Raw genomic sequence first — 24,968 nt, forward strand, 5'->3', positions numbered from 1 at the left:
AAGACTATAGAGTGTTGAGTTCAGTGAAGGATTCCAGAAATCTTTTCTGCTCTATTTTGACACACTTTGATGAGCCTCAGTAACTTCCAATTAATTGCAAGATTATTTGAGTTGGTCTGATTTAAGTGTGTTATCCAGTAAGGTTTGGGAAGTAATGATCAGTGGTAGATTGCTCCTGAATTAAAGGAAAGATTCTTCCTGGAAAACCATACTCCTGTGGGCGGGATGCCAGCAGAACAGATCCTCAGTTGCAAAAAGAAAAAAAAAAAAAAGAAGAAGAAGAAGAATATATGTGCAAACCCTGAAACAGTGGTTTGATTTCTCAGGTAATGTTAGTAGCTACTCATGTGAGACCTCATGAGGGTTCAGCCCAGGTAACTGAGGATGCACAAGAGCTTGTCAGGAAAGTGCCTATGTAAGTGCCAACAGTAATTCTGTTCCTTCTCTCCTATTTCACCAAGGTGGTGGTCAATGCCCTCGTGGGAGCCATCCCTTCCATCATGAATGTCCTGCTCGTCTGCCTCATCTTCTGGCTCATCTTCAGCATCATGGGAGTGAACCTGTTTGCTGGAAAGTTTGGGAAGTGCATTAACAAGACAGAAGGAGATATGCCTTTAGACTCCAAAATCATTAACAACATGAGTGACTGCATACTCTATAATGTATCCGGCACATTTTATTGGACAAAAGTTAAAGTTAACTTTGATAACGTTGGTGCTGGGTACCTGGCTCTGCTACAAGTGGTAAGTATGACCCTCCACTCCCCAAAAATGTTTCTCATTAGTTAGATATCTAGCTGTTTAAACTTCTAATGGACAGACACTGCTTGCTCCCATTGAAATCATTGCCTTCCGAGATCAAGTTAACTTGCATACTTTTCTGTTTATTTTCAGCCTTACCTACCAGGAGTGTGCCCTTCATGAAGTTCAGATGATCCATATTTCACATATGAATGTGTCCTAGAGATTCTGGGTTTTATTTAGAGTTTCTGGTACATCACTGATGTGATAGGAGGTGCTTGAACTACAGAGATGATAAAGATCATTCTGTAGATGTTGTAATCCGGGACTAAGTTCAGATCCTGAAGCAATAATTTATGGTCCAGGAAGGACCATTCATGCAAACAGAGTGTACTGGCCTTCCTGAACCACCTGGGCCTTCATTATTTCCCTGTTGTAAAAAAAAAAAAAAAAAAAAAAAAGTGCCTACAGTTACTCATTTGAATTTATTGGCTTTGAGGCATAAATCATACATGCATAAAGCACCCTGCAAAGCACCTTCTATAAAAAATCATAGCAGCAGCTCCTAGTAAACTACCTTTTTGAGGCAGTGCCACATAATTCAGTTTTAAAAAAAAATTATTTAGAAAGTTAAATCCGTCAGTGTTAACTTAAGTGGATCCATTCCAAAAAGATATATATATATTTGTGCAAAGCTCTCTGGTGTATGCATCCAGCAGTCTAGCAATCAATATGTATTTCTTTCTTATTTATTTCAGGAGTCAAACAAGAATTAGTTAAGTGAGATACAGGTTTCCAAAATTGAACTGGAGAATGAAGTTTAACTTCTTATTTGCTATCACACAATAAAGGATCTTTAGATTAAAGCCCTATTTTTACTGTAAGCATAACCTGCTTGAACAAACCCGTGAAATACAATGTTGATCAGATTGCTATACCTCACTCCCATATTGACTGATCTTTCTGGAAAAGAAGAGCAAATTAGAGAGGAGACTGTTGAGGTTCAGAGTTAATTGCAATATTTGATCTATAAAGACACAAGTAAGCCACTTCTATGGTTTTTTTTTCCAACAGCAAATGTAAAACATGCGTAAATGGGTTGCGTACACTGAGAGTTACTGTGTTGTAAGGCAGCACAGCCTAGTAGAGCCACAGGAGACTCTCTCTTCCTTTCCAGACCTTGCCGTTCTGCCGCTGAGTGACGTTAGGCAAATTGCTTCTTGTTCCCATTCCATGGGGCCCTCATGTAAAACAGTGATAATGACACTTAATTCCTGTTGTTCTTACTTTGCTTTGAAACCTAGCCGTGGCAAGGACTGGATAAGTGCCTGGAATGTTTGTTGCATTGCATTTTATACAGAGAGTGAAACAAATCCCTCGCGATGTGCATGGACAGGGAGGTTGCTGTCTTGAAGGATCTGTGGTAACGTTCATCCCTTCTGGGATAAAAAACTTCCACCCTGGGTCTTGATTGCATTGTGAGGCTTGCCCTTTGCAATGCTATAGGGTGCCACCTCTGACTTCCATCTGCTCTTCCAAGAGGCCATGCACCTTCTCATGGGCCTTTCATATCTGCCAACCCTGCTGCTTGCCATGAGACACACTTGTTTTTTGGCAGATAGTGCTTTTTTCTGTCACAGAACAGGGAAAAAGTAGCTTTCCTTTCTTGTAGAAGTGCTCATCCTTATATTTTCTGTTCTTTGCACACACACTTGAATCTGAGATGTTTTGACCATCATCTGTGAAGTCCTTGCAGTCACACCTTCTAGAAAACAGAAGATTTCAATGGGCACAACCATGTCTGGTTCTTTCTATGTCCTAAAGCTGAACTGAGAGCAAGAGCTTTTATCTTTTGCATGTAATTATGATATTCAGTTCACCCATGCAGGGTAGATTAATTCACTTTGAACGGTTTTAATTAGATTTTCCATTCGGTAGAGTGCTTTCTTTGTCTTTTATTTAAACATCCAATATAGCTGAGGAAAAACTTCCAGGTTTAAACTGCTATGGCTCATCTGAAGCTCCTTATCTCCTCAGTGGCTTCATAACAGAAACCTAGTTTGTTTGGTGAGAAAAAAATATTGGCAGATACACTAGCAATCTTTTTTAAAGAACCCAGAAATCAAGGAGACTTGTTCAGATATCATCATCACCTAAAAGAGGACAATCCTAAGATTGTGGTTCCTGTGAAGAAAAGAACCACATGTGTTTTATAAGACCTGAGCTCCATCTCTCTGGGAATCTGCCTTTTTTTTTTTTAATATAAATTGGCATTGCCTAAAGTGTGCCCTGAAACAGTTTTTTTTACCATTGTGCTGTACTCAATGCTAGTGATACTGGCTGCTGTCAGCAGGTGGGACTGCGGGCCACTGGAATGTCAAAAAACAACTAGTTTGGGGACTACTGAAGCATAACCACTATTAAAGTGGACCACAGCACATTCATGAAGGTACTATGAGGTATGGCTATTTTCCAGACAAAAATGGACTTGATGATCCTGTTGGTTGGTTTCTTTTGGACCCATGACCCTGTAACAGGTAGCAGAAAAGCAGATTTTCCAGTTGCAAAAGTACGGAAGAAGCCCATAAATGTAGACTCTGTGCAGGCTGGACAAATTGATTATGGCCCTAAATGATGGAATCTTAAAACTCTGTGAAGCTTTTAAGACAGATGCTGGATCCTTCCTTCAATACTGAGGACATTCGGAGTCAGATGCCATTTAGGGGTTGCTTTAAAACATCATCCCACACCTGGAGCTCTTATATATGCTGATAATGATGAGTTTAAGCAAGAAAATGTCAGGATGACACTCACAGAAAAGGGACTCAACATCTGGTTCTCTTCTGATGGACTCCAGTTGAGGAGTGTTGGTTACAGGGACCCCTTGCCAAGAACAGCTGCATGCGGTGTCACATATCGTGAACAAACTACCACAGGAATTGCAGATGCTCACTTAACAGCTCAGCTCTCCTAAACAAGTATATTGATGCATCTTTGTGCATGGCAGGACTGTGTATAGTGATGAAGAGATAACCATTTTGGTTAAAACCCTCAGGGAACCAAAATACAAGTTCCTGAGAGGGAAGGGGTGTGCTGACATTTTCAGCTGCTGCAGCATGCTCTTTAAAGAACTCTAAAGTTGTCTTTAGATGCCCGAATGCATCTGAAAATGCCTAAGACAAATCTGCCTGCCTAATGTTCTGGCTTCACTTCTACACGTAGCTGTAGGATCCTTGAGAGAAACAAAACATTGTTACTGCAGCGACTGCAAGACCCAGCAACTACCATCCAGAGACAAACTTGATGTTGGCTTAGCTGAGAACGGAATAAAAATAGGTCTTTTCCTACCTAATCTGGGATCTGTCATTTTGTTCTGAAGATGCCTTGACTTATACCATGCCTTGACTTATACCACTTTGAATCTGAGAAACCATTCATGTCAAGTGGTCATTCAAGCTCCTACAGTTTACAAAGGAGCTGTCTCATAACAGATTGCTAAAATAGGAAGCAGTCCCCGCTCACTCCACAACCTAGAGAAATGCCTCTTTCATGGAGAGAAAAAGATGGTTATTATCATGACTTTTTAATTTCCAAGAAAGATGACTCATTCTTCTCGGGGTATAATCTCTTAACACCCCAATCTATTAGGAGTAATTTTTAGTACAACCTACGGCCTCAGTAATGCTGTCTTTAGATTCCTAGAAATGCTTCATCTTTGATCTCTGCACCTACGTCTCATCAATCTGTACTTCTGTTGACCAAAGAAATAATCTAAATTTTCTAGTAGAAATTTTCCATTTCCATTGCAGAATTATTCCGTTCATTTTGTCATAAGCCCTACATATTTTTACAATATAGCATTTGTCTTAAGAGGAAAACAAATGGTCTCTTAGCCGGCACCTGGTTGGCTTTAAAAAGTTCTCCCTAGATTAGAACAGACTTGCATTAAAACATCCTGTAATTCCTTGTCACTCTGGGGCTCCAGATAAGGAATGGGAAGGTAAAGGGAACACTCCTAGTCCAGTACAGCAGCCAGGAGCTACACAGCTAAATCAGCCCCTTTGGCCAGATTCAAAGTCATGACTGAGCTCATAAATCAGCTACAAAATGGTCATGGGACAGTGGCATGTGTCTAAAGTTACTGAGTTATATGATCTCTTGCACTTTTGTAAACTGCATGATAGATTTTACTTTCAGCAAGGATGCTAAAAAAATGCTAAAAGTCAGTTTACATATTTGTATATATATACAAATTCCATTTGTATGCTGAGGTAGATTTCTCCATCATCTCCAAAACTCACTAGATTGAGACAAGAATACACACGTCACGAGCAGCATTTCCACGGCAGCTCTCAAGGACAACAGAGACCGTGTCCTCCTACCATGTCCTACCTAGCCCAGCATCAGCACTGCTGTCATAAATCATCAAAACCCAAAAATAACAGAAAATGAGCACCCCGTATAAAACCATTCTTAAAATGAAACCAAACAGACCAAAAAAAAAAAAATCACCAGAGAACCATCAGATAGTACAGGCATCTCAAATATGTGCAATTTGGATGTGTTGCTGGTACCCCGTTCTTGTTTTTGTGAGCTTTTGCTAATAATATTAATACTTAAGGAAACATTTTAGGAATGCGAAACTGCCATTCCTGTCCTCCAAAGCAGCCATTTCTATTGTAGTGTTGCCATCCTTTTCTAGAAAAACATTCCCCCCAGGCAGCTTTAAATCCTTGTTTTATTTTAAGGCACCATTTGGTTGTACGATAAAAGGCTTGAGGGCAGTTAGTCCCATCCCACCTATCCTCCTCCTCACTAATTTACTGCATTGCAGCTCTGACCAAGAGTCGAACAACAAAGTGTAATCCCATCCCAAGATGAGTTTATCGGTAGATAATCTCATCACATGACAGTTTCAGTAGAAAATGGTGTTTCTCTGGATAGCTTCCAGGCGGGATAATATCACACATACTCCCATGGAGATTTTGTCACTTCCTTATCCAGAGTGTAAGTGGTTACTAATTCCAGATAAATAATTTCTTTGCCCAGTGTTATATTTCTTTCATTCTCTGTATCTTTGACTCCCTGCAGATGAAATGTCTAGGGAAGCTTTCCAGAAGCCTGGTGGATTTTTAATTCTCTTAGTTCTGGACAACTGGGGAAGGCAGATAATCACAGTTTTTCATTTTAATATGCGTTTTCATCGGATCATTTCATCGTCTCTTAGCACTATAAATCACTATGTCTTGCAGTAGCCTCTCTTGCTTCCATGGTACATGTCTCAGGAGTAAAAAAAAATCTTCCCAAGTAGGAGAAAAGTACAAGTGAAGATCATCTTATTTTGTGCCAGGAGCAAAAGTATTTTTGTTGTTGTTGTTTTGTTTTCTGTTTTGTTGTGACAGGTTTAAATAAGTATTTGTTTCAGTAAAAGTGCTGATCATATCACTTGGGAAGTGTTTGCTCAAACCCTGTGTTGTGGCGTATTTTCCAAAAGGTTCTGATTTTCAGGGCTTAATCTCCCTCATGTAGTAGATGAAAATGAATGCAACCTTTCAAACATTAATTTATATATGCTTTCATGAAAAATAAATATGGTTGACCTCTTGCACAACATTTTCCTTTGGCTCAGCAGCATTCAAAAGAGAGTGGAATGGCAGCATTACCTCCAAGATTTAATTTAATAACGGAGAGTGTATAATGGAACATCTCTAAAACTGCTGGATGTACCTAGCTAAACACAAATGCGTGGGTTTCTCCTGGGAACCTCTGGCACGAGTCCAGTTTGCATTACCCGGGATTGTTTGCCCAGGCACCACAGTGGAAACTCAGCCTACGGGTCAGGAGGACTTTAGAAAATGCTAGGCGTGGGTCTACCATACACGCAAGTGAAAATCAGATTAAATAAATTAATGCAAAAATACCTGATTATCTACTCAGTCCGGTTTTAAATAGAGTGTAATTCAAAATGTATCAAAAGCCAAATAAGAAACAGAGTAATATAGAGGCAATAAATTACAATAAGATTCAGTGACTTCTAAGGAGTCCCTTTTAAAATTTCCTTTTTCCTTTTTTTCTGTTTTGTTTCTGTTATTCCTAATTATATACACTTATTTTTAAAAAAGAAAAAATTGAGAAACCAATCAGATTAACTCCCCTGTTTTTGCTAGTGTCTTGATTTACTCAGTTGTTAAAAGAGGGCAGAATCGGAGCTTCAGCGAGACCCCGCAACTCTGTCATTGCTCGTCAGTTTGACTCGTGTTAACGAGAGCCTTCATCTCCCTCATGTGAGACGTGGTCCTGCCCAGCCGTCTCCCTGGAAGACGTTCCCTGCAGCAGCAATTAGAGCAGTGCCCCTTGTTTTCTCCTCTTGCTGTCTCCGTGGGTACCACGCAGATCCTAGCACAGACCCTTTCATGACATATTATTTCTTATTTATTTAAATTTGCTATGGGAAAAACATTCCAGTTTCCAAAACTCTGACTTCCAAAAGTTTAATTCCCATATTTTTCCTTTCCTTATTTAAAATCTCTATTAAAATTCTTTGTTTCATCCCTATCACTGCAGAAAATCCAAAAACAACGTGAGTGAGAGAATCCTGGCAAAAACCATTCCAGTATCAATTTAAATGCCTACAGGAATACAAATGCTTTGTTTTTTTCTTTTTTTCTTGCTTTAAAAGCAGAACAATTCATTAACTGTGAAGAACCTACTGAACATCTTTTTTTCTTTTTTTTTTTTTTTTTTTTTAGGAGGACATAATCATTTTAAGATTTGCAGATTTACCATGTTTAATTATACATTTTGGGTTTTTTACAGGCAACTTTTAAAGGTTGGATGGATATTATGTACGCAGCAGTGGATTCACGAGAGGTAGGTCACTGCAATGAAAGGACTTCTTTTCAGTTGAATTTTGCAGCATTCATGATGTTTAGCAAAAAAAAAAGATACAAGTTGCCTGTGACAGCTGTGGAATTTCATTCATGGCAACTGGTCTAACAGGTACCTAGCCTAAGATATTAAAACAAATGCATTCATTCTGCACCTCTGCTTTACCTAACTGCCTTGAAGATGCATTGAGGTGAGCATGTTGGGCTTTGTCCTGCAAAATGTCCAGCACTGAAAGGCACTTTTTGAGATTGAACTGAGTGATAGTGAGTCAGGTTCTAAATGGGTCAAAAAAAGGTAGAAAAAACCTCACATACTCAAAGGTGCAGAAAAGTACCTTTGCTTAACATAACCTGTGATGCCGATTACCCAAGTTTGCATCCTCCCTGCTGCTGAATGAAACTCTGGATTATGCATGTGAAAATGGGACATGTAGGGAGATGAGAGTTTCTGATGTAGGCACCTTGCTTGGATATCTAGAGCTGGTGGGGCAAATCTGGGTGTTGTTGCCCAATTTGATACCGGAGATCTAAGGCAACAAGACCGCATCGCTTGCTCCTTCAGCAAGACCTCTGGTGGCCTTGGAGTTGGTTCCAAGGCATTACCTAGCATAAATTTTTAATGATAATTGGACTCCTATAGCACAAAATGGTGAAACAAACAAACAAAAAAAAAACCCTGTAATTCCAGCTCTTGCACTCCAAAATGAGTTCAGTGCGTACAAAAGCAGAACATGAGGGGCTGAAAAGCCCCAGCTTGCTTTGGTGTCACTGAGCTTTTTCAAAATTCCAGGATTTGTTCCTTTCACAACTTTGAGCTGGATAAGCTTTTAAAAGCTCTGAGCTCCAGACACAAACCCATCACTGGCGAAATTCACTACAATTCCTGATTCACTAGATTTTCCAGATAATATTTCTTAATTGGAAGATTTCTTTCCAGTATGGATATTATGATAAAAATAATTTGCATACTTGGTTTCCATTAAGAAAGTGGCATTTACCACTATACAGCCACCAAATAGTTCATTTCTACTCTTCTCAGAGTCAGAAATGACCATACTATCAAATAAAGTGACCTTCAATAGTGTTTTTCAGTAGCATTTAATTGTACTGCAATTATACTTTTGTTATTAGAAGTATCATCAGTTCATATAAGATTAGGGATAATCAGTAGATTGATTCTTTTCCCCTTCTGGGTTCAGACTGAGCACATTTTATTGGATTTGTTCTGAAGTTGCACTTTTTGAAGCAGTGTGATTGCTGTGACGGTACTATGAAATGCAGCTGCAATGACCATAGCATTTCAGATACAAGTGTTAAACTTCAAACAGATCAGCAATTCTGCTACTGGGAGAATATTATATATATATGTGTGGTTTTTTTCTGTTTCCTAATATTCGTTGCTGATCGTTGCCTTTTTATTAACTGCATTTTTTTTTTCGTATCTGTGGCGATAGTGTCATTCTCATGTTTTTCCTCTTACTTTTGCAGTGTGAGGAGCAGCCTGAATGGGAATGTAATTTATACATGTACCTGTATTTCGTGATTTTCATCATCTTTGGTTCTTTCTTCACGCTGAATCTCTTCATAGGTGTCATTATTGACAATTTTAACCAACAAAAGAAAAAGATAAGTACTGCATATGCTACACATCGTTTTGTGATTGCTGCAGAGACCAAAGCAAGGGATAGATTTAGAAGCAGCAGCTCTGCCACGTTCTCGAGATTAACAGAACACATCTTGCCTGATTTTTGCAAAAACACAGTTGTAGCAGCCCCTAATCTCCCCACAGGATGAGCGTCCTGAAAATGCTAGCTGGGAGATTATATGCCCAGGAGGAAGCAGAGCCAAGCAGCCCCAGGCAGAGAGGATCTCTGGCAGCAGCTCTGCTCAGACACAGACTGTCCTGATGTCCCCACTCTATGAATGACACTGTCCTTCCGAGCAGCGCAGCCTGTTCTCCTTGACACGGCACATCCCCGTGTGCCTCCAGGGCTCGGAGCAGGAGCAGCCTGACCTGGGAACGGTGTCTCTCACTGCTTCAGCTCCTCTAAACAAAGCAGTGAAGTTCTTGTTCACCCTGGACCTATCTCAAGTGCAGACAGGACTTGACGCTGCTTCGTGCTGCCCCTTGGTTGCACACACTGCTCTGTGTCCCCTGCCCTTCACCTTCATGTAATAATCAGCATCCAGCATGACACCATCTCAGGCCCTTGGTAGATATTTTGACAAAAGCTAAATGGCAAAGAAAATAAGAAAATAAGAGGTGGGTGCAGCTCTAGACGTGGCATGCAAGCAGTGGGATTTTGTTTTTCATCCAAAGTAACAGTTCTATTCTCATCCTATACTTAGGTGGACAAGATATTTTTATGACAGAAGAACAGAAAAAGTATTATAATGCAATGAAAAAACTGGGATCTAAGAAACCTCAAAAGCCAATCCCAAGGCCACTGGTAAGAATGGTGTAGTTCAATTGGACTATGTATGATAAGTGAATAATTAATGGAATAAATGCAATTCATTTTCCACGTTTAGAAGGAGCAATCAAAAACAGGTGAAAAACACCTTATATTTATATGATTTGTTTTGGACAGTGTTTGCAGGTCCAGGGACTTGTATGGTACAAAATTCCTACTATTCTGCAATATTGACTAAAATGCAGTTTATCTATGCAGTTACACAACAGTCATGTCTGTTTTGAATTAATTTGTTGCCCCAGTTCAAGGTCTTTTTCCAGTACTTTCAAGAGTATTAGAAGTTAATACATTTGAAATCTCCATCATCCAACCATCCATCATCATTTTCATGTTTATGAATTTCTAATTAGAACGAGTATATTGCCTATTTTCTCTAGGTCAAAGCTGATCAATAAGGAGAGAACAGTGTCATCATTTTGATGTAGTCCAGATTGCCTAACTAATAATCCTATCTTTTCCTCCAGAACAAATACCAAGGTTTTATTTTTGATGTTGTCTCAAAACAAGCCTTTGATGTCTCCATCATGATCCTCATCTGCCTTAACATGGTTACCATGATGGTGGAAACAGATGACCAAAGCCAAGAAAAAGTGAACATCCTCCACAAAATAAACATGCTTTTTGTTGCCATCTTCACTGGAGAATGCATCATTAAAATGGTTGCTTTGCGACACTACTACTTCACCAATGGCTGGAACATATTTGACTTTGTCGTTGTGATTCTCTCTATTGTGGGTAGGTGAATCTGAATGGGAGAGGAACATTTCCAACAAAACTCAAATGATAAAAAGGCAAGAATAAATTATTCAGGCATAGTTAAAGGCTCCATGAAATAAAATGCACTTCCTAGTAGGATTGGATCCTAGGGTGTTTTTTTTTATAATAAATTATATAGTGTAACGCTGACTATCAATAATTTGTGTGATCAAGGAAACAATGAAATGTCTTACACCAACAGATCAGTTCAGAGCCAAAGCTCTTAGAGCATCAAAGAAAATGATAGGTATCATCCTATCATGCTGTAATACAGATGTCAAAGTACATTTAAAGGTTCATGGACGTATCATAAAATGTGGCTCTGAACTAGACATACAGATGATAGAAATCCTAATTGCAGTGTCTTTACACTGTGTCTTCCAGTGTGGGAGCTTTTCACTAGTTTTGTCCATGATCTCAGTTGTTTTAAGAGGAAGTTTGTGATTATTTCTCACCTACTAAGTTGCTTTTTGCCCCCTTCTCTCTTGTTTTCAAGGCACCGTGCTTTCTGACATCATCCAGAAATACTTTTTCTCTCCTACGCTCTTCAGAGTCATTCGCTTGGCTCGGATCGGCCGGATCCTAAGACTCATCCGGGGAGCCAAAGGAATTCGAACTCTCCTTTTTGCCTTAATGATGTCCCTGCCTGCTCTGTTCAACATCGGCCTCTTGCTTTTTCTGGTCATGTTCATTTATGCCATTTTTGGCATGGCTAACTTTGCCTATGTGAAGAAGGAGTATGGGATCGATGATATGTTCAACTTCCAAACCTTTGCTAACAGCATGCTCTGTCTCTTCCAAATCACAACATCAGCTGGCTGGGATGGTCTTCTTAATCCTATTTTAAACACTGGACCACCGTATTGTGACCCAAACCTCCCAAATGCAAACGGTTCGAAGGGAGACTGTGGAAGCCCTGCTGTAGGGATTTTATTCTTCGTTACTTATATCATTATATCATTTCTCATTGTTGTAAACATGTACATAGCCATTATTTTAGAGAACTTCAGTGTAGCCACTGAGGAAAGTACAGAGCCTCTAAGCGAGGATGATTTTGATATGTTCTATGAAATCTGGGAAAAGTTTGATCCTGAAGCCACTCAGTTTATTGAGTATTCTGCACTTTCAGACTTTGCAGATGCACTGTCAGAACCTTTGCGCATAGCGAAACCAAACAAAATTAAACTCATAGCAATGGACCTGCCCATGGTCAGCGGAGACAGGATCCATTGCTTGGATATTTTGTTTGCTTTTACAAAAAGGGTGCTAGGGGAATCTGGGGAGATGGATGCTCTTAAAATACAGATGGAAGAAAAGTTCATGGCAGCGAATCCATCCAAGATCTCTTATGAACCGATTACAACCACTCTCAGGCGGAAACAAGAAGAGGTGTCGGCCATCGTCATCCAGCGGGCCTACAGGAGACACTTGTTTCGGCGCTCCATGAAGCAGGCTTCCTACTTGTACCGGCACAGAACTTTTGACAGCAGCATCCTTGAGGATGATGCACCCGAGAAGGAGGGTCTCATCGCATTCATGATGAATGAAAACTATGGCAGGCCAATAGATAAATCCGAGACTCTGTCCTCCACTTCTTTCCCTCCATCCTACGACAGCGTCACCAGAGGTACCAGTGACAACCTCCAGCTGAAGGTTACGGACTCCAGCAGAAGTGATGAGGCTATAGATTGTCTGCTCTCGCCCGACAGAGATAAAGAATCAATTGTTTAAATGGTTGTTTAGAATGCTTTAAAACATTGTTTACAGAATGTAATGCTGTAACTACACAACGACTGAAGCAGCCTTCTTATTAAACATTAGTTGCAAAAGAAGCAATGGAGTTTTTACCCTTAACTACAGGAGTCTAATAAGTCATATAACCTCTGACCCTGTTTTTTTTGACTTGGCTCAATATTTATATATGCACAGGACGAATCTCTGCAGGGTCAAAGCTGTTATATCAATGGCGTGAATATGAATATGCTAGACTGTAAAACAGTAAACACAGTGTATATCTATCCACAGATAAAGCCTGGCTGTATACATTCATTTAAGGTCTTACTCATATTAGTGTGTTTACTTATGGCGATGTATGACCTTGCATTCTGAAAAGAAAAAAAAAATATATCACAGCTGCTGTAGCAAAATGTAACACTTACTGTATATGTTGTGAATGGTCTTTCATAAATTTATTATATTTGATATTTTTTTACTTAAAAGAAATTGTCTCTTTTTTCATGGAGATTAATGATCCTTACACTCTTCATGATGAACTCTGAGTCAAGCTAATAAGAACTTGCGGGATCCTCATCATTTGAAGAGGACAGTTGTTGCAAAGTAAACTATTAAATTAGCAACATTTTAATTGTTTATTACACTAATCCCTCCCTGCTGGGACTTGTAACTGCTCATCAGCAGAATATATATATATAGAAAAAAAAAAAACAGAAGGAAACGATGTCAAATAGTAAGAGAAATTACTTGTTCTATCCTTCAGGAAACTAGACAGCACTGGATTCTGTTTGTAAAACTGTTAATAAAAGCACTAATTTTTTTAGTATGTTTCAAGAATCTGCTTTGAATACTGCAATCAGACTCTCACAGATAGACGTAGTGCATCACATTGTGTGTAGTGCAAAGTTTCTTTTAAGGGAGTGGGATAGGCTATACTTTTTCCCCAGGAACAGAGAGATAAACAGCCTTATTGGAAAATCTGTGGATCAATACCACTCAAAAAGAAAAAAAAAAAAAAAGAAAAAAACTAGTAATGAAAATGCTAACTGGGCTGTGCAGAACGGTTGCAATGGTGTGACCAAGGAGGCAGGAGGGGAATTGCCTCCAGATCTGTACACAAATTCTGAGGGTTTTGAGTCCTTTCTACTCAATGTCTTTCTTTCATTTTCTCAGCTAATACAGCCAGATAACTGGAGAAGGACAAGAAATACAGGAACCAATAATAAGAATCAACTAGAAAACAAAAATATCTTCATTCTTGCCGGCAAAGAAATATTTACAGCTGATGTAGACATCAGCTTCAGGCCAAAGATACGACTAGAGCGTGGAAGGTTGACGTGTGGCTGTAGAAAAGTGTTAGAGGTTTTACATGCTAAAATAGGTTATTATTTATTGTTAAACTTTCAGCTTTGATAGAATGTGAGAAAGTACTTATGGAATATAGAGACAAGTCCGTCATTACAGACAAGTTTTATTTTGTTGGGGTTTTTTTCATCTTCAGACTGATTGTACTTGGGTTTGGTTGGACTTCATGGAAAATCCTGCCTGAGATTTCTGTAATGAGCCATTGCACTTTAAGGAAGAGTAATTTTGCTTTTTACCTTGGAGAAGCAAAGTTATCAAGAATGTATTTAAGGTGTTCTGTCATTGACTTTTATTTACATGCCAGGTTGTAAAGGAGTCAAAATCCACATGGGGCTGGCGAAAGAATTAAAAAGTGACATGTTACAGTGAACTTTATCTATGGCCGTATTATCTGTCCTCTAAACAAATCAAAATATGTAAAGACAACACATACTATGTATCTGTGTATATATGGGCAAATATATTCTCTCCTTTCATTGAGAGGTGTCTCAGGCACTCACTTGAGAGTGGTTTATTGGTTAATTCAGAGGATTTGCCATCAGGATTCCTGGGGTCTATTCCTGATTCTTGCGAAGTGATTTTTAGGCGACAAATAATTTAACCTAACTGTGCCTCAGTTTACCCATCTGTAAAATGGGAATAATAATACTTACCTACCTCATGGGGGGTTGTAAGGCTTACTGATTGCAAAGTGCTATAAGGGAATGAAACGTACTATATAAGTATTATTATAAACTTGCTCTCTTGCCCTTTTAACCCCATGTCTGTGATATATAACATAGGGCTGTTCCTCTGGGGATTTTGTTGCCTTTAAATCTTGTATGTAATTAGATTCCAACTTAAGGGAACTACTCTTCTTTCTGTAAAGTGAAAACATTCTTTTTTCTTTCCTTCCCACACCTTCAAAAAAAAATTAAAAAAAAAAAAAGATAACTGCTCAAGGCTTCTCAAGTTAGAGAAACTTTCTACAGATTCCCTGTGTATTTATGATGTAACATTATTCTGTACATATCACCCAGAAAGAGTAGGAGATTTTTATATTTATACACACACACATATACATATGCTATACATATATATCTACCTTGTGAGTTTATAGAGTGGCTGGCACTCAGAGGACATGGCTTACTGATTAAAATGTTTTCTTCTCAATGGGATTTATTGATCATTAGAAACAGGCTGCCTATAATTAAACTTTCTAATTAGGAAATAGTACATACATTACTTGCTGAACAAGAATTTATTGGCTGACAACTGGCAAAATTATTTTCCTTTTGATGCTTCAGAACAAAAATGAAAAGAAAAAAAAAATGAGCATTTCTTACCTGATTCCTATGTAAGACAAACAGTCAAAGTCTCAAAAAAAGCCCAACCTGCACACAGCTATGCTCTGTTGATCATACTGTTTTAAAAGTACTTCTAACTATTTGCAACTTATATTAAAATATGCCTTCTCAATACATTCATCTGATATTTTTAATAGTAGACTATCAGCCCCATAATGAATAGGATGTCATGGAAGATTAGTTGGTCATTGATTGTATTACATAATAGCTCTTCCACTGGTCCTTTCACCCTTGCATTGAACATTTTACTGTCTGTTTTACTGTCTCATTGCTCTGAGACCCTATAGCACTGATGCAATTATAAATGCTTCTGTCTTCTACCCAAAAATCTGTTAAAAAAAGAGCATAATTCACAAAAATCTGGAAGAGGGTCTTAACTATAGATGCTTACAGTACAACTTTCTAAAAATGAATTGTAAATTACTTGCAAAAGCTTTGTAAATGGAAGGTTGGTTTTCTATTGGGTTTTCTATTGTTTTGTGGCACCATTCTTTAGAGCTGAAGAGTGAATGCTACCTTTGTATGATATGCAGAACTCCCCTTAAAAACATTAAATAATCTGGCTTGCACATCTTTATTAATGGAGATACTGACCCAACTCTAGCAATGATGCAGCCTCTGAGTATGGTGATTTAGTTAAAGATATTGACTCAGTAGTTGGCCCAGACTGTCTATAAGCATGGTGAGTGCTACCATTTTTTTTTGTGTTGATTTGTTTAATAAAGGCTACACCATGAATCACTCAAGCTACAAAAAGAGCAAGGAAAATATCAGCCAATATCATAGGACATATTAAGCCGTTTGTACCTGGAAAAAAGTCAAGTTTATTATGTTTCTTTATTAAATAAATAAGGATAACAAATATTTCCTGTGCCAAATTCTTTCTGTTATCTTACCATCATTTATGTGATTTCTCTGGCTCTTGCTCAGCACCTTTGAACAGTGCATGGCAACTTCTGGTAGAAGGTTAATCAATGAAATCCACTCTAGTTCATTGCTCACAGTAAGGCTAACTACAGTTCATTAAAGGCTTGGGTCAAAGCTTGTTGAAATCAGTGGAGAACCTCTGTGTACTTTAGCCAGGTTTAGAGCAGACCTAAAAGCATCTCTTCAAGGAGCTCAGTCTATAGGACCAGTCCAACTTTGTTATTTCGACCCCTTGTGCCCAGTAGGATTAATTGGAGGAGGGGTTTTGCTGGAAACACTGCATCTTGCCCAGAGGTTAGGAAAAAAAAAAAGATTTTCTTAAAATTCATATGGTTTTATTTCTTTTTTAATTACATTGATTCACATTTTGGTTATTATTAGGTTAGTTGTATGCCAAGATAGTGAGGGTAGCATCATTGCCACTGCCTGTGTGCCTTAATCCTACCCTAGAAGCTTCAAGAGGTGGAGATGAACATACTTGGCAATCATCTCCTAGCTGTTACAAGCATTTATTGAATCAAGTCTTACCTTCAGGAAGATTCGTGGCATTTTGGTTACCCTGTTTCAGTGCTCTGATTACTGTTTGAATGAGACAGATTCATAAACACCTTAAAACAGCCCAAAACTAAGCTGGCCCAAGATGCAAGAAGAGAGTCCACTCTACCCTTTACATCAGTTTAATAAAATCAGTTTTTAGATGTTTTTCATTAACCTGGAGAATTCTGACTTGTAGAGCAGCCTGATTTTTCCAAAAAATTAGTGTTTACTAAAATGGTTCATATAGTAAGTGAATAATAATATGACTTTTGAGCAATTGAGAGAGTAGGAGTTGACTTTAAATTTTTTCAGGGTGATATTTTTGATTGGAAAGCATAGGTTGATGAAGAAAATAACTTTTTATGGAGATGTCAGGCTAGTCAAAGAAACCTCTGGTTAGAATTGGTCATCAAAATTCCTATGGGAATGAAATTCAGAGTTATATTCCCTCCTAAGATTTCTGGGCATAGACTTTTACCAGAAGCACCTAATTTCTATACATGTCTTTCAGTAACTGTGCTAGAGACTGTGTTGGATTATGTGGCATTCCTTATTTTTGCATGCATGCACATACGTCAAAACTTTTTAAGGACTTTCAGATTTTCTATTTGACAAGGTGAAATTTCAGTCAATCCTTTTAGATAGATGCCTTGTTTTCCAGCCCTAACAAGGAACCTGAAGGACTGGTTCCCTAATTAATAAAAGTTTTCCACACTCCTGCGGACAAATACATTGATTTTACAGAGATACAAATCTATCCTTATATTAAACTATTTAGAATTGTTTAATTTATAAATTGTGTATAGTTTATAATATCAGAATCAGGACCTGCAAAAGCCAGATTTGCCCTGGAGATTTTGTAGCATTTTCAGTTCCTTTTTCCTTTTAATGCAAATCATGTCCCGAAATACCTGGGCCACTTCAGAAATAACTTTGGGTTCAGCTCAAGGGTTACATCACAAGCCTCCTCAGGGAGTTTTGGCACATTATATATTGTGTTTAGGGAAAATATTTATAATCATCAAAAAGCAGCAGAAAGAAGAGTACAAATATTTTAAAAAAGGTTGTTTTGTTGTTGTTTTTCAGTAAGGACCAGCCTCTAGTTGGATCTAACATTAAAGGATGCCCATGTAGAAGGGCAGGAGGAGCTGCATGCTCCTGACCACAGCGGTGATTTTTTCTGCTGTGTCCAAAGGTGCTGAGACGAGATAAGAAGTGGCTTTAGAAGAAGCGAAAGCCGATGGGAATGCAGCCCTTAAACCACCCGGGCAACTGCAAGGGGAAGGCGGCTGCTTCTTCACACCGCGTTTTTTTACGGCGAGCTGCGAAAGCCAGGCCTTGCTGGGTGCAGAACAAACATGGAAATCGTCCCGAGTGTTTACATATCGCCGAGAAATAGCACCCGTGTCAAAGGGAAAGCATGTGAAAGCAAATAGTCTAAGGGGAATAGCTACTGGCAGCGAGCAAATAAATGCTTGGGAGTCGAACGTCACCGATAAGCCGGCGAGGGCTGGAGGTGTCGGGCCGCAGGGTGGCCGTGCTTTTGTCAGCACCTCCGCACAGTCTATTTTAGCAAGGTGACAAGCAGCTCCTGGAGCTGCTCCGGGGCCATGGGCAGAGCCCTGAGCCCCGTTCGGATCCTCCGGTTCAGCTCTGCAATGATGCTGCTCTCCGTTAGGCAGCTGGGTTCTTGCCGGCCCATGGCATTAGGGATTTTTATTTTTTTTCCCCTGGAAAAGTGGGTGCTACACAGCTCCAGGCTTTCAAAAACACCTGCTGGGCTTATATATCACAAGGGTGCCTTAAAAAGTAAGATTCTGGCTTTTTTTAAAAAAAAAATCCCAAACGGGTTATTTACTTTAAAAAAATAAGATTGTCCTGATACCATTTGACTCTCTGAGCTAGGGCTGTAGGAGAAAAGCAGGAAAGAGTGGGGCAGTTGTGATAAAGCCACACAAAGTGGCCATACAAGTTGTTAAAAAGCTGCTTTCAAAGGAGAAGTGACTTCAAATCCCAAGCATCAAACTCATATTTTTAACAATCTGCATTTTCTGTGAACTCCTAGTCACGTTAAAGCCAAAAGTAGTTTTGTCCTTAGGAGAGCCAGGTTAGCATGTCTTCCATATAGACCATCCCTGCTACTCATATCTATCTTACTTTTTAATCTTTGCAAGCCTGTAGACAAAGCACAAACAGAGAGACGTTCATTTTTAGTTCAGTGATGAGTCGTGCATGTACCTAGGACACATGCAGAAGACAAACCTGAAGTCATGATGCCCAGTGTGCCAAAGATTCTTGGATCTAAGAAGTTTGGGCTCTTTGGGGGACGGGTGAGCCCTGCTAGAAGGAAACCACGGGCACAGCTTCTCTTGAGGACACCTGAGGAGAGAAGGCGGCTGGACTGCACAGAGTTGGCTCATTGGGAAATATTTGTGCATTTGCAACCCCGGGCACTTTGGCACAAAGGAAACTGGTGTCTAGGTCCAAAATTGCTCACTTTTTATGGGTTCTTTTCTAGACAAAACCGTGCATGCACTGAAAATCCATTTGCTCACTCTTGCTGGAACTGCCTGGGGCCAGCTGTGGACCTGTCTCATGTACTACAGGTGCTGCTCTGTGTCTGCTCCCTTGGCTGCAGGACGACCCAGAAAGCTTCAGCTGAAGAATAGTTTGAACTTGTGCTTTGGACTAACCTCTTTCCCCAGCTCATAGGGTTCATTGCTCCAGTTCACAATTTGGTTTCTCTTCACACAGTTCTCCCACCTTTGCGTGGAACAACGTCTGCAATACTGTCCTCTTTATTGAAGAGGAACTTCTTTGTCTCAACTGCATTTCCTGCCTGCATCTGAGTGGAACAAGATGCACTGTGACAGATTCATCTCCAGGGGACCTCCAGGGCTCCTTTCTCCTTTCCTTCACAGCAGGGCTGCATTTTCTCACAGCAGAGCATGAAGATATTTGAAAAACACACTTAGTATTTCTGAAATCTGTGTTGCTTGCTCCAGCTGAACTTGAAGGTATTTAATATTCCTTATCACCTACTTGAAGACTGCAAACCACAGCTCACAGTCCCAAGAAAGCTAAGCCTTAAGGAGCAGAGGATTCATCGTCCACTTCCACTTGCTCTATCCCATAGGCCAAGTGTGGCATCAAGAGAAGAAGACATCTGTAAATGAGCTTCTTTCTCTTATTATTGTAGTGGTGTTGAAGAAAACTGAGGAAAGAGCAAGAGAAGAAGGTCCTCCTGGGACAGTGGCAGGGAGAGCAACTGTGATTTAAACGTCAGTCCCTCCTGAGGATTTCAGGTTTGGTCTTGCAGCCATCACAAGTGCCCCACCGTTGCCGTGCAGGGCCTGAACTGCAGACAAGGAGGTTTTTTCCTGCGGTATTTGGCTAAAGTGGGGTGAAGGAGGTGCTTCCCCTCTGCAGATGAAGATGGGAGCCCCTTACCCCCAGGAGGGGAAGACTAACACAGTGCCATTAGCCCTCAAAAAAAAAAAAAAAAAAAGCCTTCGAGGGCCTATTGGCTTGTCTGGCCTCCGGATCCACATGCTCTGACTCTGTCTCTGGGTCAATGAAGCTGTTCGCCCATTTTGGTTTGATTTGATGGAGGGGCATAAGTCTCAAAGATAAGGGAATGTCTACAGGTTTTTGTGAAAAAAAAAACAGCAGCTGGGAAGATAACGACTGTGAGGCTTCGGAGAACAGGAATTGTTGAAAGAGTTCACATCTCAAGGAAAGGCAAAGAATTTGCAGAAGGGAGACAGATCTTACAAGGGTCTGAACTGGAAGGAAAAAAAATCAAAGTGCAGTTGCTTAACAATAAGGGGCTATCAATTATGAGATCTAACGTGCAGGAAATCAGATGCTGTTGGTTCTGGGGATTTGAGGAAAAGGGGAAGATGCATGAAGCAGAGCCTTTTGGACCTTCTGCTTCATACAGATGCTTCCTTTGAGGAACTAGGATAGCTGTGCATCTTGGAAGTAAAGTCTGCCCATGTGAGTCTCCTAGCTGCACTTCTACAAAGTGTTTCACATAGAAATTCAAGGAGTTGAAAAATGTGGGGATAAGAAAGATGAGGGCAGGAGTATAGGATCTCCTTGATTTGCTGCGGTAGGGCCAGCTATTGAGCAGCGCGGTGGATGGGCAACAGGATAAGCTAATAGATATCGCAGTGGTGATGGCATTGGCATAAATCTCTTGCAGTAGGAAGCATTCTTCTCGATAGGATCAGCAATGATGCAGACTCCCAAGCAGCTCAGAGAGATGTGCCACGGTCGCCTCTGCGCGTGCACAGCGCAGATAACCGCTTATCTGCACGGCTGGTGCTCCTGCATTCATTTATCCCCATAGAAATGTTCCAGCCGGGCTCTCCGGATACCGGGTTTCTCTGCACAAAAGGCAGCCGTGGATATTTTCTCCCAGTGAGAATCACCTGGGGTGGTGGGGAGGCGCAGGGAACAGCAGTCTGGCCGTGCTCCTGTGCGTGGGTCTCCAGTGCTCAGGTCTGGATTCACCTCCTGGAGAGGGTGTCACAAATCACTGAGATGCGACAAGTCCAAACAAAAGGAGAGGTGGGCTAGGGGATGAGTCAAGAGCTTGCTTTTTTATTATTTCATTTCCAAATCTCAGGGTTATGTTGGGAGGCTTGGGGTCCAGCCCTCTCTTTTCCTGTTTAACAGGGGGAAATCCCTCTGAAACCCTATAATGTTCAACCCTGTTGTTGCTACCACTGTTAGCATTTAGGTGGCATATTGCTCCTCTCCCTTCCTAAGAACAGGGCATGTTGCTCAGATGGGGGTTGCTATAGGGTAAGAAAGAAAACTGCAGTAAAAATGTTGTGAAAACAAACCAGAGGCCTGCAGGAGAAACCCCCATAGCGCCTCTCAAACAGAGGCTTGCTGGGCTCAATTCATTTGGCCCTCTTCATTTTGCTGCAAGCAAAATCAAGATTAATCAGAAAGGGAAAGGCCAGGCTGGGTGAAGAGGGGTTTCTAAGCATGATCCTGGGCTTGCTTGGTGCAGCTGGAAAGGAGTTGTCCCCTGGGAAAGCAGGAGGAACCGGTGCAGGTGGAAATCAGCCAGATGTGCATGGATGCCTTCAAAAGATAAAGCCCCAGTCTGTCCCCCGCAGCTCATCCGTGCATTTGTCCATCACCACAGGAAGATCTTGCATTTCACATACCACAGGCATCGCTGAGAACCCTAAGCCATAAAGGCTGCAGAGCTTATTTTTGCATAGAATCTCAAGGACTTATCTGTTTAGAGGGCCAAGACGTGAACCTGTTACCCAGCAGCTGCAATATTCTCACACCTCAGCCTCCATGGGATGGGTGAGAAGATCAGCTCGGAGATTAGCTGGTCTCCACATTCTTGGAGTGTTCAGCATAGAAACACTCCTGGGCACTGATAGGGAGAGCGTGAAGGGCTACTGAGGTTCCAGGAGGTGGCAAAAGTGGCCTTAGTCCAAAGTTAACAGGGGCTAAGAGCGTTTTTTAAGTTCCTATGGGGTATGAGGTGGGGGTGTAACTTGCTGGCCGATGTCGCTCCAACTCGGCATCGCAAAGTGTGTTCCAAAGGATGGGCCAAGCACATCCCTTTATGCCTGCTCTGTGTCTCCATTAAGCATCAAAGCACATTCAAAGCAGGCCTTCGTGATGAGTGTCCTCTGGAAGGAATTTCATTCACATGCTTAAAAGCAGCACAAGGCAAAACAGGGGGCATGAAGGAAAAGCGTAATATTATGTTCATGACTGCTGGGCTGTGTTATTAGTAGTTTCTCCTGGCACAAACTCTGAACAAAGCCAGTGGTGCCTTCTCCTTAAAAGCTGAAATAAAATCTGATCCTGTGAATACCTCTTGGCCTGTCAACGTTTGCAATTAACCATCTGATCTCTTCCAACCCTCTCCATTCTTGGTGCAAGGAGCTGGTGTTTGCAAGCATCACAGTTTTGGTGTCAAAGCTGTGTCCAAATCCCTGAAGCCTGAAGCTTAAGGTCCTTACCCAGCTCTAATTTGAGAGCTTTGACTCTTGCACCAGCTGACTGCATGGATTAAATGCATGTAAATACCTTCATAGTGACTGACAAAACATACTTGTGACACTATCCTAAATTGGGATGCTCTCCAGTGGTGCCCACTCAGAAACAGCTTCTTTATCCTCTGAGTCTGCTTTCTGGTGTGTTTCCATCATTGAAGTTGGCTTTCTAAATGCCATGGTGCAAAGATGCTGTTATTATTAATGCTTCAAAATCATCTCTATTTCAGCTCAGCCTGCTATGAGTCACTCTGATGTTTGCACCTTGGTGCTCTGTCTTATTGGGCTCTAAGAGAGTGAGAATGAGACTTTCCATTCCAAACACTCATCTCCTTCCCCAGCTAATGGGGTCAGACAGGTCTGCCTGCAAGACACAGATTTTCTTTAGGGCGTTGTGTCACTGAAGAACGCTATGAGAAGGTTGTCCCTTAAATATGGCTCCAAAATTCCTTGACTTATAGCCCTTGCTACATAGCTGTGCAAAATACGCTGTCTCATACACAGCGTTAAACAGATTTCTTCCCCCACCCCTTCAAAACATCTGAGACTTCCTATATCATTTCCAAGTGCCAATTTTCTGCTTATTTTCCTTTTGGTAGAGATCGAAATTATTCCCAAAGCCAATTTCTGGTTATTCCCTCTTCTTTTGGCTGTAGGATTTTGGCTGGCACAACTGAAACACGCTGCCTCCAATGTCAGTAGTTTTGGCAAGGGCCCCATCTTGGTCTCCAATTCATATAGGTTATATCCATGCTAGTGTCCATGAGCCATAGATGAATGTCTTGCCCGGAGGACAAATAGCATGGCATAACTATATCCATAAGGCTAAACTCTGGCATCCCCAGCTGGGTCTCTCCATCCAGCTCGCTTAGCTGGAGCAGTCCTGGGTGAGGCTAACCCTTGAATAATGGGTTTGTGGAGGTTGACCCAGGTCAGAGCAGTACCAGCATCTTTTGTTTTTCCCTGGCCCAACTCTGGCCAAATCTTTAAGGATTTTGAGGGAAAAAAAAGAAATAAAAGAACAGACAATAGATGATGGTAAAGGAAAAATGAGAAAAAGGAATAGGTGGGAGAATAAAGGGGGCTCACAGGGCATGACTTGGGGATGCCAAGCATAGGTCCTAACACCACCAGGGAGTGAGAGGTGCTGTGCTTGGAGGGTCTGCTAGCAGGTTCAGACAGAAGTGACTGCGTGCTGGCACTTGGGTTTATGCCTCACCATGTCTTGTTTAGTAGCACAGGAATAAGCACTTTGACATTGCTAGGTATGACATGGGGGCAACCCAGGAAACTCTGCAAAACCTGGCTCATTGGTTAAGTTACCAAATAGTGGGGTACATTCTGGTTTCAGAGCTTTTGTGACAGATTCCTAAGAACTGGGACTTTGGAGGATGGGAGACTGATTTTTTTTTCCACAAGTCTGACCAATCTCTTCATATTGCAAAAAATAAAAACAGAGGGAAAAAAAGTGTGTTTGCTTACAAGGTGACCCACGACTGCAGGGGGAAATTCTAAGGAAGGTTTTCCTGGAGAGGAAGGATTCCATTTCCCCAACTGCGTAGATTTATGTGGGCCAAAATATGCTCTTTTTAAAGGATGGAGATGATAGGATACTTTTTGCTCTAAAAATGAACACCATGTTAGCAGAGCAGAGCCAAAACCATGGAAGGACTCAGTTACACTTGCATAACAAAGCGACCACAAAATCTAATATTGCTGGAGTTCAAATGTCTGCTTGCTTGCAAGCAAATGACCACAAGGAATGCAAAGCATGGTCTTGCTGCTGCAGTCTCTGCTCCCGGGGAGACAACCTGCTGGGCTATAAACTTGCCAAAAGCAGCTGTGCAAGCTCAGATGTGCACTGCAGCTTGCCACTACCTTGGCTTCCTGCTTGCTAAGCCCCTTTCCTTTTGGTTCATGAGGAGTCATAGAGGGAGACAGAAGGATTTGTCGGTTGGAGGCAACTCATCTCATTAGTGACAGTCACGTCGTCACACAAGCAAGGCTGGGATAAGACAAATGAATCTGACTCAGCAGTCGGCCAGCTTTCCTCCTCCCCCAGCACACACAGCATGACTAGTGCTGATCCATAGAGGATGCTCCGGGCATCTCTCGTAACAGCAGCTGTCCCTCCCTTCGGAGGAAACAGGCATCCAAGAAATCT

At 40.9% G+C, this 24,968-nt stretch overlaps 1 protein-coding gene across 3 annotated transcripts in view; it reads left to right on the plus strand.

The window, feature by feature from the left end:
- LOC104578150 (sodium channel protein type 5 subunit alpha) overlaps window positions 1–13,059 on the plus strand; it is a 160,270-nt gene extending 147,211 nt beyond the window's left edge. For all 3 annotated transcript variants that reach the window (XM_088534772.1, XM_088534773.1, XM_088534771.1), the window contains exons 22-27: window positions 462–743; window positions 7,557–7,610; window positions 9,116–9,257; window positions 9,977–10,077; window positions 10,566–10,836; window positions 11,354–13,059. In XM_088534772.1, coding sequence (XP_088390898.1) covers window positions 462–743; window positions 7,557–7,610; window positions 9,116–9,257; window positions 9,977–10,077; window positions 10,566–10,836; window positions 11,354–12,588 — 2,085 coding nt within the window. In that variant the 3' untranslated portion in view covers window positions 12,589–13,059. The remainder of the gene's footprint in view (window positions 1–461; window positions 744–7,556; window positions 7,611–9,115; window positions 9,258–9,976; window positions 10,078–10,565; window positions 10,837–11,353) is intronic.
- Window positions 13,060–24,968: the final 11,909 nt, after the last annotated feature.

This window comes from Tinamus guttatus, unplaced genomic scaffold (genome assembly GCF_059628265.1).
Source record: "Tinamus guttatus ecotype Peru unplaced genomic scaffold, ASM5962826v1 Tinamus_guttatus_pri_ptg000599l, whole genome shotgun sequence".
NCBI lineage: Eukaryota > Metazoa > Chordata > Aves > Tinamiformes > Tinamidae > Tinamus > Tinamus guttatus.